Source organism: Macrosteles quadrilineatus, unplaced genomic scaffold, assembly GCF_028750875.1.
Source record: "Macrosteles quadrilineatus isolate MER2022 unplaced genomic scaffold, UCM_ALF_1.0 Scaffold_2__2_contigs__length_208266976, whole genome shotgun sequence".
NCBI lineage: Eukaryota > Metazoa > Arthropoda > Insecta > Hemiptera > Cicadellidae > Macrosteles > Macrosteles quadrilineatus.
In genome coordinates, this window is record NW_026542595.1 from 28,997,602 (window position 1) to 29,015,618 (window position 18,017).

The 18,017-nt window shown below is 34.6% G+C and overlaps 1 protein-coding gene across 1 annotated transcript in view; it reads right to left on the bottom strand.

Moving 5' to 3' along the window:
* Positions 1-310: 310 nt before the first annotated feature.
* LOC128984028 (loricrin-like) overlaps positions 311-18,017 on the bottom strand; it is a 32,205-nt gene continuing 14,498 nt past the window's right edge. The window contains exons 2-3 of the mRNA XM_054403310.1: positions 5,024-6,831; positions 311-2,970 (exon numbers count right to left, since the gene is read on the bottom strand). Of these exons, the coding sequence (XP_054259285.1) occupies positions 2,643-2,970; positions 5,024-6,831 (2,136 nt within the window). The 3' untranslated portion in view covers positions 311-2,642. The remainder of the gene's footprint in view (positions 2,971-5,023; positions 6,832-18,017) is intronic.

The following is an 18,017-nucleotide window of genomic DNA, read 5'->3' on the forward strand; positions in this document are numbered from 1 at the left end:
AAATGACTGCAGCAGTGGATTGTAGTCGTAGTATTAAGTGTTGCCAACCTATTTCCAAGCATACACGAATGCTGTTTTGTCTTGTTTGGTTGTAATACTGGTACGTGACAAAAATGAGTGCGGCAAAAAAAGCGTTTGGCAAAAGTAAGTAAATGCAGCAATTGGTAACTTTCTGTTTATAATCAGTGCATAGAAGCCCACTTTGTCAGGTGACTGTAGGAACAGATATTTGGCTAAACATTAACAAGTGAAATAGTGACCCTAAGCACATGGCAAAAATGTCAAGGGTTGTTAGCCAAATAAACTTCAATTCAATTTGCAATGTTTTAATAACATTCACAACTATAATAACTTAATTTCTATGTTGGATCACAGATTTAGTCATGAAATATCGTTAAAATATCGTTGGTGTGAAGAATGAATGTACGACAATTGATTGTATTATTTCGATAGTTTCGTCTTATAAGTTAGAAAATACATTTAAAAGCACCATTATATTTTTTAACACATGTTTTGTAATGATTTTTCACTTATAAAAGTATCACCTTTTCCAGAACTTTACTTTCATACCAATTATTTAAATCACGAATTGATAATTTGATCAACAGCTATAAATCATAATTCCTTTACAAAACAGTTTGTAAGCTACAATTATTACAATGATAAGTAGATTGTTTGCTGATTGTTATGAACTAATAACAACTTACAAGTAACACAGCACGGGTGTAAAGTTAAACATTTTGATTGGTTTATTTCGGTACCAGCTGATTGTCTTCACTTCACAAACTCCACACGTAATACTGTACCTGGAAATATTGAATTCAACCTTTGAGAGACCTTTTATATTATGTTACCTTGTGTTTATATAACATTACTTGTCTTTCTTTCTCTTATAAATATTTAATTTCATTTTATTCCTACAGATGTCAATTACTATTTTAAGTAATTTCTTTGTTGTGACAAAATATAGCTGTATCATCAAAGGTAAACAATACTTCTATTTTATATTCGATCTATATGGAAATGATTATAGTCGAGACAATTTATTTGCGTAATTTATGCTTTTGGCATTCTTTTGCGTACAACTAATAAATTATAAGTTGCATCATTGGATTAAAAGGTAGCAGATAATTGCTATATGTATACATAGCTTAATACATAATTCATAATATATAAGTTGTAGACCTTAACTCAATTTAGTGTCAGATGTGTTAGCATATTCAAAAACCTATTTTAACACCAATTAGGAACATATATCTTAATTATTTTGAAATTTTTAAGCATTAAGAGAAAAGTCATAAAATGAGTTATCAAAATAAGTTTCACAATTTTACAAAGTCAGTTCAGAAATGCCTTACTGTATTCCGAAAGGTATTGTAATTATTTAAAGCAAAGCACATAATGAAATGTCAAGTATTCCGTAAGGATGTTTAAGACATAACACTAAGTGTAAAAACCCATCGATAAACATCATCTTCACTTATCTTACTGCATTAAAAGGCAGTGATTTCTACTATGTTATCAAAAACTATAAATCAAACCTTATAATAGACGTATTTTTCGTTACATTATTTTTAAAGCTAAAATAACTTACAAAAATAAAATCTTTGGTTGTACCAACGATAAAAATACATAAATTAATTATTGCACTTAAATATAGCATGCATCATCTTGGATGCGGCAAGTAAATAATTCTTGCGTTAAACGGAAAACGACATTTTCCCAATTCAGGGTGATTGCACGACCAGTGTGTGGTACAACGCGTACAGCAATTGTATCAGTATTTGATTTTATTTAAAAAAATTACATTTTGCATTAAAGAAAATGAAAGACATAGTGCGTCTGTTTTCCAACGTAATCCGTCACGGTACATTGCTTACTTACGCCCTCCACTTTTAAGTCAAGTTTGTAGCTCAACCCATAAAGCTGCGATCGTTGAGCCGCATACACATATAATAGCAGCCAACTCACACTGACAGTGACAATGTAACCGACCACACTTGGGTGTGGGCCAACACTGCTCTGTTACTCAGTGGTTTTATAAAACAAGCAGTCTTGCTACTTCGAGACAATGTTTTTGAAGTTACAGTGATATCAAGTTTGGTATAGTGCAATTAAAACGAATAAGTTTAAACATTTTGATTTGTTATCACAGCTAACGAATATTCAGTCAACAGCAAATTTATATAGCTCGTACCACGTCAATCGCCATGAGAATAATTGTAACTTTAGTTATTACAAAGTAAAACCAAAAGGAAGTACGTTTCAACATTTACATCCATTATTTAGTTAATACGTTTCATTATATTTGGGGTTGGTTTAGATTAAAAATTACATTACTATTATTAGGTATGCCTGCATTTTTAGAAGTATATCAAATATGTATGACATGGCAAAGAAATATAAAAATAAACAGTGAACAAGTAGTAAACAGCATGGTGCGTCTTTCTGATGATTCGTTTGACATTGAAGAATTCAAAGAATTTTGACTTGGTTTAATACACGTGGAAAACCTGTAAATTAGCCGTTCATACATCATATTTTTTACATTTACCATTCTGTATAGTACGGTAAGTACAGTTTTGTTAAATAGCTTTAGAGGGTGGTAGTACCACACTACTGGTCGTCCCTTGTGCCAGAGGTCACGCCTTGCTGGTGGATGCCACTGTGGTCGCGGTCGCCGCCGCCTGGTCGTCCTGATGACTCTTGGTCGTATTGCTTCGTCGGTAGAAGGGCTCCGGATACTCGATGTCGGCACCCACCCCACTGTGGCCGTTGTATGCTGGGCGCCGTCGAGTGTCATACTCGGAGCTGGAGGGGTAGCTTCCCCTCTCGTCCTCGTAGTAGCTCCCCCCACCGCCCGCACCACCTCTCCTGGAGGATGACCCGTGGCCGTGGTCGTGGTCGTGGTCTTGGTGATGGCCGTGGTCAGGTACATGGCCGTGGTCATGTGAACCTCCGCGACAATCACTGCGAAAACACCATATAAACAGTTACACAATGTAGTCATAAATTGCAATGCAAATCAGCGTTCAATTGAGTTTTACCATCGTAGTTGTTAAATTTTCACGATTCGTTATATTAGAATTTATGAATAGTAGTTTACACAATTATCGTGTAAGGATATGTAGTCTTTGAGACTCGAGTAGAAAATTTAAGGTACAAGCCTTGGTGAGTGCCTTTAAAAATTCTTGGAATGTCTTAATGGCTAATTAAGCGAGTTGCATAAACTACTTTACCTACAACAGTTTTTTTATATTTTTAAATAACCAACAATCTCTAATCATAACGTCTAAGAGAGGTTATGTTTCCGTTTATAAGCTCTCATTGCCACTGATTGCGATCATCGATCTCTATTATTACTACGGCATTGCGATACATCGACTCATTGTTCCAACCACTCACTCATTGTATAATCAAATAAATTGGTCTTAACAGCTGATAAGTTGATGTCCATGTGCAAAGCATTACAATTTTACTTCTTTTCTCTCAATCCTTGAGCCTCATTGGTCCAAACTGGTACTGTATAGTGACAAAACAATGCTGTTATAAGTGAACAATAGTGTAAAACGAATCTTTTCAATACTACGGACTTAATTTAAAAGGCTAGTTTAAAAAAATCGGGCGTAGGTAAATAATATAACCTACTATCTAAATAATATAGATACCAAAAGCTGTTGTCTAGTTTGATATATGTTGCTGTAGAAGTTATTTAAAGATGTATGTTAAATTAATATAAATAATTGATGGTATACAGGTTCCCCAATGAGATTTAAATTATATCATACACGTAGATACTTACATTACACGGATGAGTTTTACAATATTATAGCGTTAAAATTATCATTATTTGTGTTTTAGGTTACATAGTGTATCTTATGATCAATAATATTTCAATGCTTTCTGATCTGTTATTGAATTTAACAGTTTCTATATTAACCTTGGTGTATTTAATCTAAATAAATAAAATAATAGAATACATATTCATAAATATTACGCACAGTAATTCATTGGTATTTATATTAAGATTAATATCATATTGGGTCTCAAGCAGTATTTTTGAAACATGTATACGAACGTAACAGTTAGTTCGCGTCTGGGACCAAGAATAATGTTTGCTAAAACTTTTGCACCGTGTCAGTGACAGCCTGCCAAGAAACGGCGAGAGATTGCAAGGTAAATGGTAGATGGAATATTGGCAGACGCTCAAAACAAATGTAGAGCTTCAACTTGAGACTTGTCATTGTTTTACAGCTTGCACCGTCACTACCACCTTTGTTCAACTTTTATAGGTAACATATTTGGTTTTTTCTTTCAAATTTGTATGATGTGTCCCCAACCAAAATTTTTGGGAATATTCTTATTGTGTATAATTCTACCTTTGTTCCAAATGTATCAATGATAATAATATTTACATACAATTCAGATAGTCTTAGTTAAAACATATTATACCGATAACAATTACATCTTATTTAAAAGGTTATATTCTATGTGTCATATGCTTAAATAATCAGATGATTATTATTGTTATTATTTACATTTTTATCTTTTGTGTTAAGTTAGTTCAACAGGAACAGTAGAAAGGCCGCTTGGGAACGTGATGTACCTTGTGAAATCAGAAGTCGGGCAGTTATTTAAGAGACACTACGACCAACTAAGGGCAGCTTAATAGGTGGGAGGATTGTCATATGCTTAAATAATCAGATGATTATTAATGTTATTATTTTATTGTTTACATTTTATCTTTTGTGTTATGTTAGTTCTAGAAAGACCAAATAATTTAGACTAATAAATTTGCGTGTATTTTGTATATTTTATGAAGAAATATCACTATTTATTATATAATTATATATATATATATATATATATATATATATATATATAATAAATATTATATAATTATAGTTGCGTTCAAATAATTCGAATCATATGCCTAAAGTTCTTTAACTGTTTTTATAGCTTGGAAAACAGTGTAGGTATTTTTTATCTGAAACAGAAGGTTATAGAAGTGCAGTATACTTACTCTTTGTAGAGAGGTCCACTGCCACCTCCACCTGAACCCCAACTAGGGCGACTTGGTTCGTTGTAACTCCAACTAGATCCTGGGGCAGGAGTTGGAATCCCGTAGTTCCACTTAGACTCCTGATGCTTGTCATGTGCCCCGTGGTGTCCGTGATCATGAGGGCCCTGATTCCAAGAACTTCCATGGCTTCCTCCTGACGCTGATGGACCTTGACCCCAAGAGCTACTCTGACCCCATCCTCCTGGTCCCGTAGGAGGCTGACTCCACCCTACGGGCTTTGAAGGCTGCCTCCATCCTTGGGAAGGACTTGATTGGCCCCATCCTGAGGGAGGAGCTGGTGATTGTCCCTGCTGCCAACCTCCAGACCCCTGACTCCAGCTTCCCGATCCACCCCAGCCTTGTCCCTTTGATGAAGAACTCCAGTCTGAGACAGGAGGTCTTTGATGCCACCCTGGATCAGGTTGAGGTGATCCAGTTGAAGCCCAACCCGGACGATTCATTTGAGGAGTTTGTGACCAGCTTTGAGGCGGCTTTGACCAACTGGTGCCACCCCCTTGGTTCCACATAGATGCACCACCTCCTTGACTCCATCCTGCACCTGACCCTTGTGACCAGCCCCCACCTTGCGTAGGGGGTTGTGACCAACCAGATCCTTGAGGTGACTGATTCCAACCTGGAGCCGTAGGTTGACTTGACCATCCAGATCCACCTTGACTCCAAGATCCTCCCATACCTCCCTGTCCCCAACCTACATTTCCTTTATTCCAGCCCCCTCCTTGGTTCCATCCAGGATTTCCCGGTCGCATTAAATCCCACTGTGCTGATATCGGGTCTCGAGGCATACTATATCCCCATTGAGAGGGTGGTCCCTTACTGTTCCAAGATTGTGTGTCTTTTGGTTGACTATAACTCCAGCCTGAAGCATAGCCACCTCCATTCAAACTACTTCCACCCCCTCCACTCCATCCACTGCTACTACCACTTCCGCCCCAACCTTGCCCGGTGCTACCCCAACTACCTTTGTCATGATGACCATGGTGGCTACTGCTTTGACCTGGTGGGCCACCGATCCAGTTTAATACTCCTCCTGTTACTCGCGTCGAGTCGTCCCATTTCCCCCCTCCTGTTGGTGGTTGTCCATTCCCACCCCACCCACCAGCCCCCATACTACTCCAACTTTGGCCCGGTTGCCGACTCCAACCTCCACCTGCACCTTGAACGCCACCCCACTGTCCACCGCCCCCTCCACTACTCCACTGTCCACTGCCTCCTCCAACGCTCCACTGTCCACTGCCTCCTCCACCTCCTCCTCCTCCTCCATTCCACTGACCACCCCCTCCCCACTGTTCTGGCTGCCCTCCCCAACTAGGTTCTACCGGTTTGATGCTTCCTGTCCATGAACCTTGTTGCCCTTGCTGTCCTCCCCACGCACCACCTTTTTGCATCATCCAAGGGTCCTTTCCTCCCCACCCTGGATCGCCTTTAGCCCAGCCTCCTTTGTTTGCTAACGTCATCATTCTATACGCCCACTCCGGGCTGAGGTTGTCGTATCCATTACCTCTATAGTCAGGATCCCTAGCTGCAGCAGAGCCACACCGAGGGCAGGGTTGCTTGTTGATTGCGTCTTGTGAGTCCCAGTTGAAAGACGACACTCCTCCTCCCCTCGTGTCCCAGGAGCCTGCCCCTGGTGCTCCCCAGCCGTTGTTGCTGCCGTAGCGGCTCATGTAGTACTGGTCGCTTCGTGTAGGCCGATACAGAGAACTCTTGTTGGCATTTGCAGCCACAATCAACACGAGCACTAGCCATCTCTGAAACAGTTGATACTAAGATTAACCTATTTGTACAGGGTGTTTGAAAAAGAAAAACCTAATGTTATATATCAATAATAAAAGTTGTATTAAGTAACCTACACTACTCTAGTGCCTTTATTTGAATTCAGTAACCATTCAAATTTTCTCGTGTACACGTAGGAATTTATTTCCTGCAGTTGGCAGGTCGGTTTACATTGTTGTCTGTAAACGTGCAGTTGTTCAGTTTAGTGCAATGGCGATGCCGCAGCAAAAGGTGCAATGCGTGATTTGGCTAGTGCAAACCAAGTCTATTGTGACAGTTCAACGCAACTTCAGACGTGAGTACGGTGGATAAGCACCGACAGCAAAAATTGAATGGAATTGGTTGAAGTGTTTCAAGGAAACGGGCATTGTTTTGAAACGAAAATCGATAGGACGACCGAGAGCTTCGGAGGAGACTGTTAAACGGATTCGTACTTCATGTCAACGAAGCCCAAACAAATCACTGGTAAGACGTAGTTTAGAATTAGGAGTATCTAAACGTACTCTGTATGATGTGATGTGCAAAAGACTTCACTTACGTGCCTATGAATTACAACTCTTACATGAAATAAATCCTGGTGACAAAGAAAAAATATTACAATTTGCTGTTGACTTCTTGGACAGATTTGATGAAAATAAAGATTTTTTTTGAAAAGTGTTATGTTTTCTGATGAGACAAACATTCACACAAATGGAACCGTGAACAGACATAACTGCCGTATTTGAGGAATAGAGTCACCTCGGGAAGTTTTACAGCATCAACCTAGAATTAAATACACACAAAATGTTTTCAGTATTTAATTTGATGTAAGGGACAATTTGTTTGAAGAATTTGCACTTTTTCTCTTTCGTATTCTAATATTCTTTTTACAGTACAACGGATTTTTATTAGTTTGTTATTTAACATCACTATTGCATTGATCATCGAACACTTAATCAAAACTGTATCCTAAGTTTAAGGCTTGAATCAGGAACAGATATGGGCTGCTGGCAAAGGAAGGGAGTTATATTTTGTAATCTTAATTTCAGTCTTTATCCTCAAAGTATTAAGCTCCTCACAACTCTAAGAGCCTTCTACGAAGCTTTGTAGCGTAGTTGGGAAACTTGCATGGATCAATTTGTAAACCGTAAAATTAGGATTTGTACCCAACTCATGCTTTTTGGTTTTAGTACTTTGTTATTTTGTGATCACACTTTAAATAGTTGTTGTTGAGGTGATTTTCGGACTTTTTTAACATCCATTTTATACTCGGATGCATTATGTTAGAGATCCTGTTTTCTAGTTACATTTGGTATATACTGTAGTAGTAGCTTCTTTGTTACATTCCAAAATATTAAGATAAATTTTTTTATTGTATTTTAATTACTTACTTACAATGTGGCAAGGTTTGCAGCAAGTTCTAGTTCTATTTGATCTAATATTCGTTTATAGATTTTTTTTTATTTACTTCATACTAATCTGCTATTTTTTCTGGGACTTGTTCGTTAGGGATATGTTTATCAAATGTTGTCAAAATACTTTTAATCACTGTTGTACATATATATTAAAAAATTTAATTTACATACTTAAGATTGAAGTGACAGTAATAATGTGCGTTTAGCAAATCTATATATTTATATGATTATGCCATTATTAAAAATATTTCATCTGCTTCTAGACCGTTCAGTCAGATTGAATCGGAACGTAACAAACAAGGTTCTGCCTGAAGAGGTTGTTAATGTCAGAAAGCACTCAGGTTTTTGCAAGGGAAACATTTTCCCTGGGCTCGTTGAAATTGTTTTGAGAGGTTTAAAGTAAATACTTTTAAATATATTTCCTTGAAAATTGTTATAGAAATAGTGTTACCGGTATTTGGTTAAGCACTATAGTTGATAAATGACTACTAAAATTAACATTTTGTCTGATATTATTTAATTTTTATGTTATGATTTGTAAAAAAGAGACAGTCAATCAATTTGGATCTAAATCCTTTTATGAAATATTCTTGAAAAATTATAAGAAATATAAGCTCAGAAATTATGTAAAGATTGAACATAATATTCATGGCGAGTTAGGTATATAGCTGGGTACTTCTTTAAAACATAGCGTCATTAAATTTTCAGATAGTTAATCAATAATATTACTTGCTCAAAGAAAATTCAGCAAAAGATGGCACTATTTATCAACAAGGAGTTAAATTTGACAAAAAATATCAACATGATGCTTATTATTAGCAATACCTAAACACAATAAGATATGCGAAACACGTCATTATACACGTTATATTGCACGTGTGAAAGCGTCACAGGAATCTAATCTAATTTAATGAAATGATAGATATGAGAGAGATTTGATCCAAGAGTCATTTACGTAATAAGAACGGCTCTACTAACTCCCTGTAAAATGGTATTAGCTTAGTATGATACTATTTAGTTTAGAATATTCGCTATGGTGTTATATTCTCTTAATCAACGTTATTGCGTATAAAAGTGTTTTTCATACATATTACGATTGCTAGAAAACAAAGTTTTTGCGACCTTTTGTACACGTAAAGAGATCAAACAATATATATTTTCATACGTTTATCATTATTTTGATGCAGTTTATAGTGTATATCCCCCAGTATTTTACGTGGCTACAGCAAGGTTATACAAGAGCATGGGTCTCGTTATATTGTTTGCCTGCTCGGTCGAGCGGTCAGGGCGGATCTTTACTGTGTGTACGCGGCAACAAACATGTCCTTCCGCCCCACACCATGGTCAATACTTACTTACGATACAAAAGTGGCATCAGAAATCTCCCATAGCACTACAGTTTTATTGGTTGTTAAGCAATTGTTTTTTTATTCATGTATTCTATATTTTTTAACTCCAGCATATGCACTGATTTATGTGGTAAACAAACATAAAAATTCAGTTTAGAAATAAATTACGACGACTAATGAAAAGATCAAAGGTTGCTATTTCAATCCTAGGAAAGATTCTTGTTAGGATTTCGGGGCCTTTTGGACTATTCCTAACGCCAGAGCCATTGGCCTACGAATTAAAAAAAAAATAACAATAGGTCAGCTTTACAGTACAGTAAAGGACTTGAACCATATCGAACAAAACACCTTAAAATACATATTAAAAATATTTTATACTAAAATAAGGAAGAATTAATATTCTTATTAAAATATTGTTCAATATTACTTTTGAATATCTTTCCCCTCTTTGTTATGCTGCATATCAAATTAAATTAGTTTCAACTAAAATAAAATATTCTTTAGCGCGGAGGTTTTATAACGTAACGAGCGGCTTCGTGAGGTCTCCCGAGAGTTGTTATATTTCTATTTTATTTCCAACCAGAAACTGTTCTCATCTCAAGAGGCTTTGTACGGAAGAATACAGAGTTTTGCAATTTAAACCCGTTACTCTTCACTTGATGCTGATGCTATATTTTTTCTTAGTTATTTTTACAGTCAACTGCATATTACTTTTTCTCTAGTGCTGTTTAACAAAATAATCTTATTCGAACATTAAAGTGTAAAAATAACTGTCTGGAGGATTCTTTGAAAGTATTAAATAATCATTGATGTATGTTGTTGTTGTTGCTCAACGTGTGGGACTGTGAGTATTAGATAACCAGTATCTTTTAAAGAAAATGTTTTAGAAGTGACTGTAACAGACCTTGATTTTTATTCAGTGAAACTATAATAAATGCTACGTCTCAGGATAGTGCGATATTTTGCTACGTTGGCAAACTTCAGAATTTCATAATAATTGAATGAGATAATGAATTAAATCATCACATTCAGCCAAAGATGGCAATAAATTACATTCGCTATGCTATTCAGAATAAGTATACAGAGCAAAGGTATGTACATTTTACTACTAACGAATAGATATTTTAAGCCAACATCCTGAATAATACTTGACTAAACGTAGTATGCGTGGGCCTAAATACTGAAAGGTTCATACCCATTCTACTTTCCTAAAACACGATTTGTTCGTCAAAGTCGGTCATTGAAACATTGCAAACTCTAAGCGAAAAATTACCCGTGTCGGCGGCTGCAGTAACCCAGTTTGGCGTGGAAATGTGTAAGTCAATGGAAGTTTAGCGAACGATCGGTCACACATTAAACTGTGAGGTGTGGGTGCCGCAATGAAGACATCACTTCTGACCACAGCCATAACCAGGACTGACGGACCGTGTACAAGGTGAGATAATCCAAGGAGGTTCACACACACCCAAGGCGAATGGCTCATAATTGCTCAGTAATAGCATTTCCGAGTTAGACGATGCAAATTGTTCATAACACTAATTTCCGCTAATTTCATTCCAGTTGTAGATGTGTTGAATAAATTGCAAGCCTCGAGTTTCATTTCCTCAAGGGATCACTCTTCTGCGGAATCGTCGAGATTTTAATTGTTCGCTAAGTTACAAAAGATGTGATTGGAGTGTTGTGAGGAGATTTATTTTGGAAATGTAGGACTTAACCATTACCCTCATGAGTCCGTCGTATTTAAGTTCATTTTATAATTGAATCATAGCTTAAATAACATAATGACGCTTAGCAAGATGTTTGAAAACACGGCCCAAACCCGTTTTACGGTGGTTTTAAAGATTGCAAAGAGGTAACACTGTAATACTTTTCTTGGACTTTTTATATAGTATACTTTTAGATACAACAAAAAATGTGTTACCTTATCAGCCAAATGTGGCTCGAATCTTAACTAAGACGTTTAGTGCAGGAAAAATGTGTTACACAATCCTATAAGTCTGTGTGTTTGATTTCCTTTAGTATGGTAATGGTCGAAACCATAACTTTAATTATTAACGTTAGATGTAGTCGAAAATGTGATAACAGAGCCGCCAACCTCTTTTAAAAAAAAAAAAAAAAAAAAAAAAAAAGAGTCGCATAATTACTTGCGTGCAAGAAGGCTAAATTAATGTTCATAATACATATTTACATATTTTTTTAAGTTTATCCTTAAACTACATTAAACCAAAAATACAAGTAGGCCTACTAAAAAATTTAAATTCAAAAGATAAACTCGCTCACTTTATAATTATGAATCAAAGGTTTCAATTCATTACATTGTTATGATGGATGACTCAAAATAGGGAAGCTAAAGCTATTACAGACTACAGCGCCAAAGTAACCACAGCTAATAGCTTTATCAGACTTAATACTAATTAGGTTTATAGTTTCAAAGTAAATATTTTCATGTAAAATTAGTGGTTACTATTTTATACCAATATCAAAGCAATATATAAACAGGCATAACGGTAGTAAACTAACGATGTGGTACCAGTGAACTATGAGGTTGGTGGATTAACACTGATGACTGTATCTGCATTGTCACGGTGTCCTAATCCGCATCACACATTCAACATTCAATCCCCAACCTGGTTGGTTATAGTAATGGCTCAATGGTTAATAAACTAGTTAATTTAGTCTGATGTGTGCAATATATTTATGGATATTGAGGGGGAAAAGATTTTTCTTCGACTGAATTGCAACTATGTAGTCTATATCTGCACGATACAAATATTGTTTCTATTATGTCCTGTTATTCACTCTGTAATATCAATTAAACACTATTTTACGATAAGATAAACTAACCATTTAGTACATAACATCTAAATACAGACCAGAAATGAATTTGCAACCGACAACTAAAATGAGCCTTTGGTAATTATTAGTTTCTCCATATCTCAGGTACGTATTTCTTTACCAATTAAAAGAATCCCTAAAAAACTTCAGTTCAAATATTATTAAATTTGAAAAAATAATTAAAATTACGGCAAAATAAATGACAGTATGAGGTTTTATAATATTGTGAAGAGAATACTCAATGCACCCTCCGAAACCTGTTTCACCATGGGTAAATTTGCAATCAAATAAATGTGCTGTGCGTTACCTTTTTGTATGTTATTCATCACTTGAAGAGGAGCACTACCCAAATTAGGAATCATTGTTAATATGACTCAAAGGTCATATGAGAAGGGGATGCAATTCAACTAATTTTACACTCAATGGCTTTGATCTGTGAGGACTGGATTAAGATAATTTATTTTATATTGAAATATATTTGGGTCTGCATTTTACCTTAAAAATTATCCAATTCTGTATTTATTTATACAAACGCCTTTATTTTATTTCCCATGTATTAAGCTATTTTATCTCATAGTACAATGTAGACCAGGGACCAATTATTTTTTCGATTTTAGGACCCCAGAGAGTCCCCACCACCCGTTAAAATTATATATATATATATGCAGGTTGTCTTTGAACTCACTACCGACCTTTAAAGGTATAATTCCAGGACCAAAGACAAACAGAAATATAAAAAAATTTGCAAAACTCAAAATTATAGGAAGCTATTAAGAAATAATAAGTGTGTATGTAAAAAAAAGTCGGACTATGGGTATGAAGGGTATTCTAATTTTACCCCCCCCCCCCAAAAAAAAAAACAAATAACATTTGCCAATTGTTTTCCAAATAGCCGTAGGGGTTAAAAAAACTAATAATTTTGAATATTGAAGCATTTTTGTACATCTAATGGTTGCAAACACAAATTTTAAAATCCTGTAAATTTTACATTCCCATGTTATTTTAATAAGACATCCACTCCAAGCTTATTTTTTTAACATTTCAATACTATAAATTTACATAAATTCCTGTCTCATCTTATTTGGCTTGCAGTAGTAGTTCTCTACATGGGATTGCACTACTTGACCTATTTTAGGCCTAAATAGATGAATAGTTGTTGTTCTTCGTAAGGTCTCTGAAGTTTACAGTACCTCAACTTTCTTACACATAGATACAGTAATTCATTTATTACAACTATAAAATTGATACAGTAATTAAACACCATCATGTCACAATGCATTGTAACAAAGATTGTGTACCTATTATTTATAACACTGTCTGTAGGTGTAATATTCATTTAATGTTTCAACTCGGCCCCTACACTCAAGCTTTACAGGGACCTAATTACAGTGGTTTGTTGTACATATCCTATTTCATGTTTTATTATCTGAAAATAAATTGATTTGATGAAAAAAAAAGAATAAATAAACTGTTGAAGTTTTCTCATCTATGGACTGTCCAGTCCATGTATTTGTCCATGTATCACAAATTTGATAATATATAATATATGTCCATGTATCACAAACATGTCCATATATTTGTGAAATTTGGCAAATTTATTATTATTTGTCACTAAGCTATTAACACTTAAATAAATACACCAACTTTATTACCTTTCCCGTGACAGAAAACTTAGGTACTCATTAAGCTTATTATTTTTTGTTATTTTTTAGAGAATACGTCTGACAATGTAAAGGAAATATTTTTGTGAAAATCCAAACAGGTAAATGGTCATTCACTCAGTCTGTAGGTTTGCTGCGGCGGGGATATTTTTTTATTAAGTGTCAAAAATGCATTAAACCTGTCAAAAATTCATTACTAATTTCCAACCAATTTATTTATAAGTGTATCGTTAAAATATTATGTTTTTAACGAAGTAAAATACATAGAAGAATTTAGTTCTGAAATTGTAGGTAACGGTGAAAGGAAGTAGGATATAGCCTAGTAGTTGTAAAGTCAGTATCCAACTTTGGTCCAGGAGGGTAAAGTTTCGGTTTCTACAAAACAATTCGGTCGAAGTTTTTATTTGCGTGGTCAGGTTCCCAAGTGATTTCATTCCAACCCTGCAACCTTATGATAGATTTTGAAATTTATATTTGTTATCTTCTAAATCTTCTAAATCTATTAAGTCTTTGAATAGTTTTTGCTATTGACATTTTCTGAAGTATTAGGTATGGAACGACCAAACTCTGATCTTGTTAGTATCTGAAATTTAACTTTTGTATGATAACGTCACTAATTAACAGCCCATTAGCAAGTACAAATGAAATTATAATTTAAATATGGTTCGCATGTTTATGACAGTAGCATTCACGATTTGAATTCTTGATACTTACTGAAACATTATAGCACAATCTAAGGTTACTTTTGTTAGGTTGAAATTATGGGAACGATAGAGTAAATAGACGACGTGGCGATGGTGAAAAACATAAATAACTAGAAAATAAATGTGATGATTAAAAGGCTTAAGGGCATCAAACGGTCATTTATTTATAATGTAATAAGATGGAACAGATCACCACTTTAATTTACGTGTGTAAAGATCGCTCTCAAAATGTTAACGTGGCTTGTTCGTGGCAATGGAGTCATCGTATTTTCTTCACGTGGGCTAATCGTACCTGCCAACTTCGTTTCATTACAAAACACTGATTAAACAAATGAACTACATTAATGATGTTTACAGTCAGCTAACAACTGAAATTAAGCTATACATAAATATAGAGTTTATTAAAACCAAAACCAATTATATTTTTACCCACACTACACAGTAAGCGTCTGATTTCTGTATTTAGATTAACCATAATGTGGTTGCTTACATAAAGGGACTCCGATAAAGTCAGCTGGAGTACAGAAAAGTCAACTAGAGTACGGTAAATTTATAGGTCACTCTCACGCGGTACTTGTTCAATAATGCATAACATACGTTTTTCCAGTACTCTCTCAACGAAGCATTACACTACGTATGAAACAATTTTTTTAAATGACACTATCACGAATAAATATTTTCAAAGGTTAAAAACGTTGGCTTTTCAAAAACAGTTGATAATTCTGTACAAATAATTGGGCCTAATCTATATTATTAAACTACCAATTCTGTACATTAGCTGGTAGTGTAACATAAGCTACAAGCGACTCGACTCGCATGACATCCTGAACTCGGCAAGTCTGGCAATAGGAAATATCACGATCGTACAGTAAACATCTACTTTCCAGCCTTGTAGTTTAATGTAAAGTGACGGTTTGTAAAATAAAATTAAATTGTAAAATAACATCTATAACTCATGGAATTTACAATCAATTATCCAGAAGAGTGTATATATAATTAAATATTCTTCACTAACATCCAAAGTAGTTGTTATACTATTTGTTTGCCATGTTATCTTTGGTGGAGCTTTTATCAACATCTGACACAAAAGTTCTTTGAACACGCCAAAGCTATCGGTGAAATTACATGAGATTTACGTGAAGATGCCTTGTGAGCATGCCATGATTGCTGTGTAGGTAGCAAAATGAGGGGGTTCAAACTCGACTTTAGAATGTGTTAAAACTGTTCCCTTTTGGATGGTACTTCTTACCACATGGTTATTCGTATAGCAAATTGTCAAAAGAATAATTATCTCCCAATAAGTATAGCTTGGTTTCTTGTACCAATGAAACAACTATATTTACAACGACTATGAAATCCATCAAGTAGTCTGTAGTTCCCAAGAATGTTCGATATTAACCCCCTTTGCATTTACTGTAGCTTTTGTGCAAATAATAAGCTGTTGATATTGTGTAATTTAAAAATTAATTAAAACCTATCAAAATTTGATGCATTTATGTTATCAATCATAAAAGCAAATCCTCATTGACCTGGTTAATAATTACATGTTGTGCGATTCATAGATACGATCTACAATATTACCACCTCACTGCTGTATAAAATAATGTTAACTCATAAAAATCAAATAAATGTAAGATGTAATAAGCCAACTGAAAAGTTTTAAACCTGTAATCTACAAGCACTGCTTTATCTTTTAATAGATCCCTCTGGTTTATAGTAGTTAGAAGAGCAAACGTTTCAATCCCAAATCTTAATCCTGCTCAGCCTGTCTCCAATAACACGGCCACCGGTTTGATCTTTCACCTCTAATTACAACTGAATATCAGGTCTGTTTGTGTCTTATTCAATCTTTCTCTACACTTACATCTCATGCAGTTTTCTGTTTATTTTTAGATTTGTTATCTTTTATGTAGAACACATATTAATCAAAATAATAAGCATAACTAATATTTTATTGGACACATATATACCCATGTTTTGCCAAAGAGTCTGAGTAAAGTAAGGAATTGATCTTTTGAGCTGCTGTAAAAGCAAGTGTTCAAAAATGGCGGGGTTGCTTTGTTCAGCCTAGCTTCTATAATTAATTGAATCTTAAAACAGTAAATAAACATTGATAACATAGTTAACAAAATATTTTTTTATTTATGTCAATCGCAACTTGTTTGGACTATGTAAGGTAAAGGTGTTAAAAATGTAAATACATTGAATATAAGTTTCAAAGTTTATGTTAAAATAATAAGTTTCACTATCTTGAACTGCGATATAAGGGCCATACAATTTATTTGATGCATTTAATAGAATCCAGTATGGAATAAAGTATTATTTCCAAAGTCTTTAGAAATGGGCTGAAGAGTATCTACGCTTAGCTGCTGTTGAGATAATTATACTGTTACTAGTTTTTTTCTTCATCATTGCTGTTGTTGTTTAAGTGATTTATTTTACTCTGTTACTTGTTGTTTTGATTCTCTATCTTTGTTAGCTATTTACCAAATTTGTTGTTCCCCATGTTTGATTGTTAAATATTGTTGTTATATATTGTTATATATTGATATATTTTTGATACATCCTTATTTATTAGGTTATTTTTAGTCTGGGCAACTTCATGTCATGTTGACATGTATTATGTAAGCCTGAATGTAACGTTTTGCCATCATTGTATGTATATGAAAATTGAGTTTTCCGTCTATAAATAAACAAATAAATAAATAAAACAGAAATTAATACTGTAAAAGAGCTTACGGAATATGCTTAGAAAAGACGCTATAACCTTAATTTTAAATGTTATCTTTATATGTTGACTGTGTAGTGTAAATATAAGTGAGGTAAAATCGAGGGTTTTGTTATTTATTTTGTAACCTAAAAGAGTTTTATTTTATGAGAGAAAAAATTATTTCATGTGTGTATTAGAGGTGATCCACGATGAATGAATGAATGGTCATGTGATGGGAATTACAGATAGACTGTTAAAATCAAAGACATTTAAATTAACACACAGTTACTTTTAAAGGTAGGATAAAATAGACTACCGGCTATGTTTAATATACAGTCTTATAGGAAGTTAATGCTCCTGTTTTTAAGGAAACTTTCAAAGAGTAGCGTTTGGCAAAACTTTGTGTTTTATTTTGATGAAAGGTCACTACGGCTTGTTATTTTCAATGGCGGTGGCTTTTACTGACGACGAACGATTCAGAAATAGCACTTGAGGTAAACCATAACAC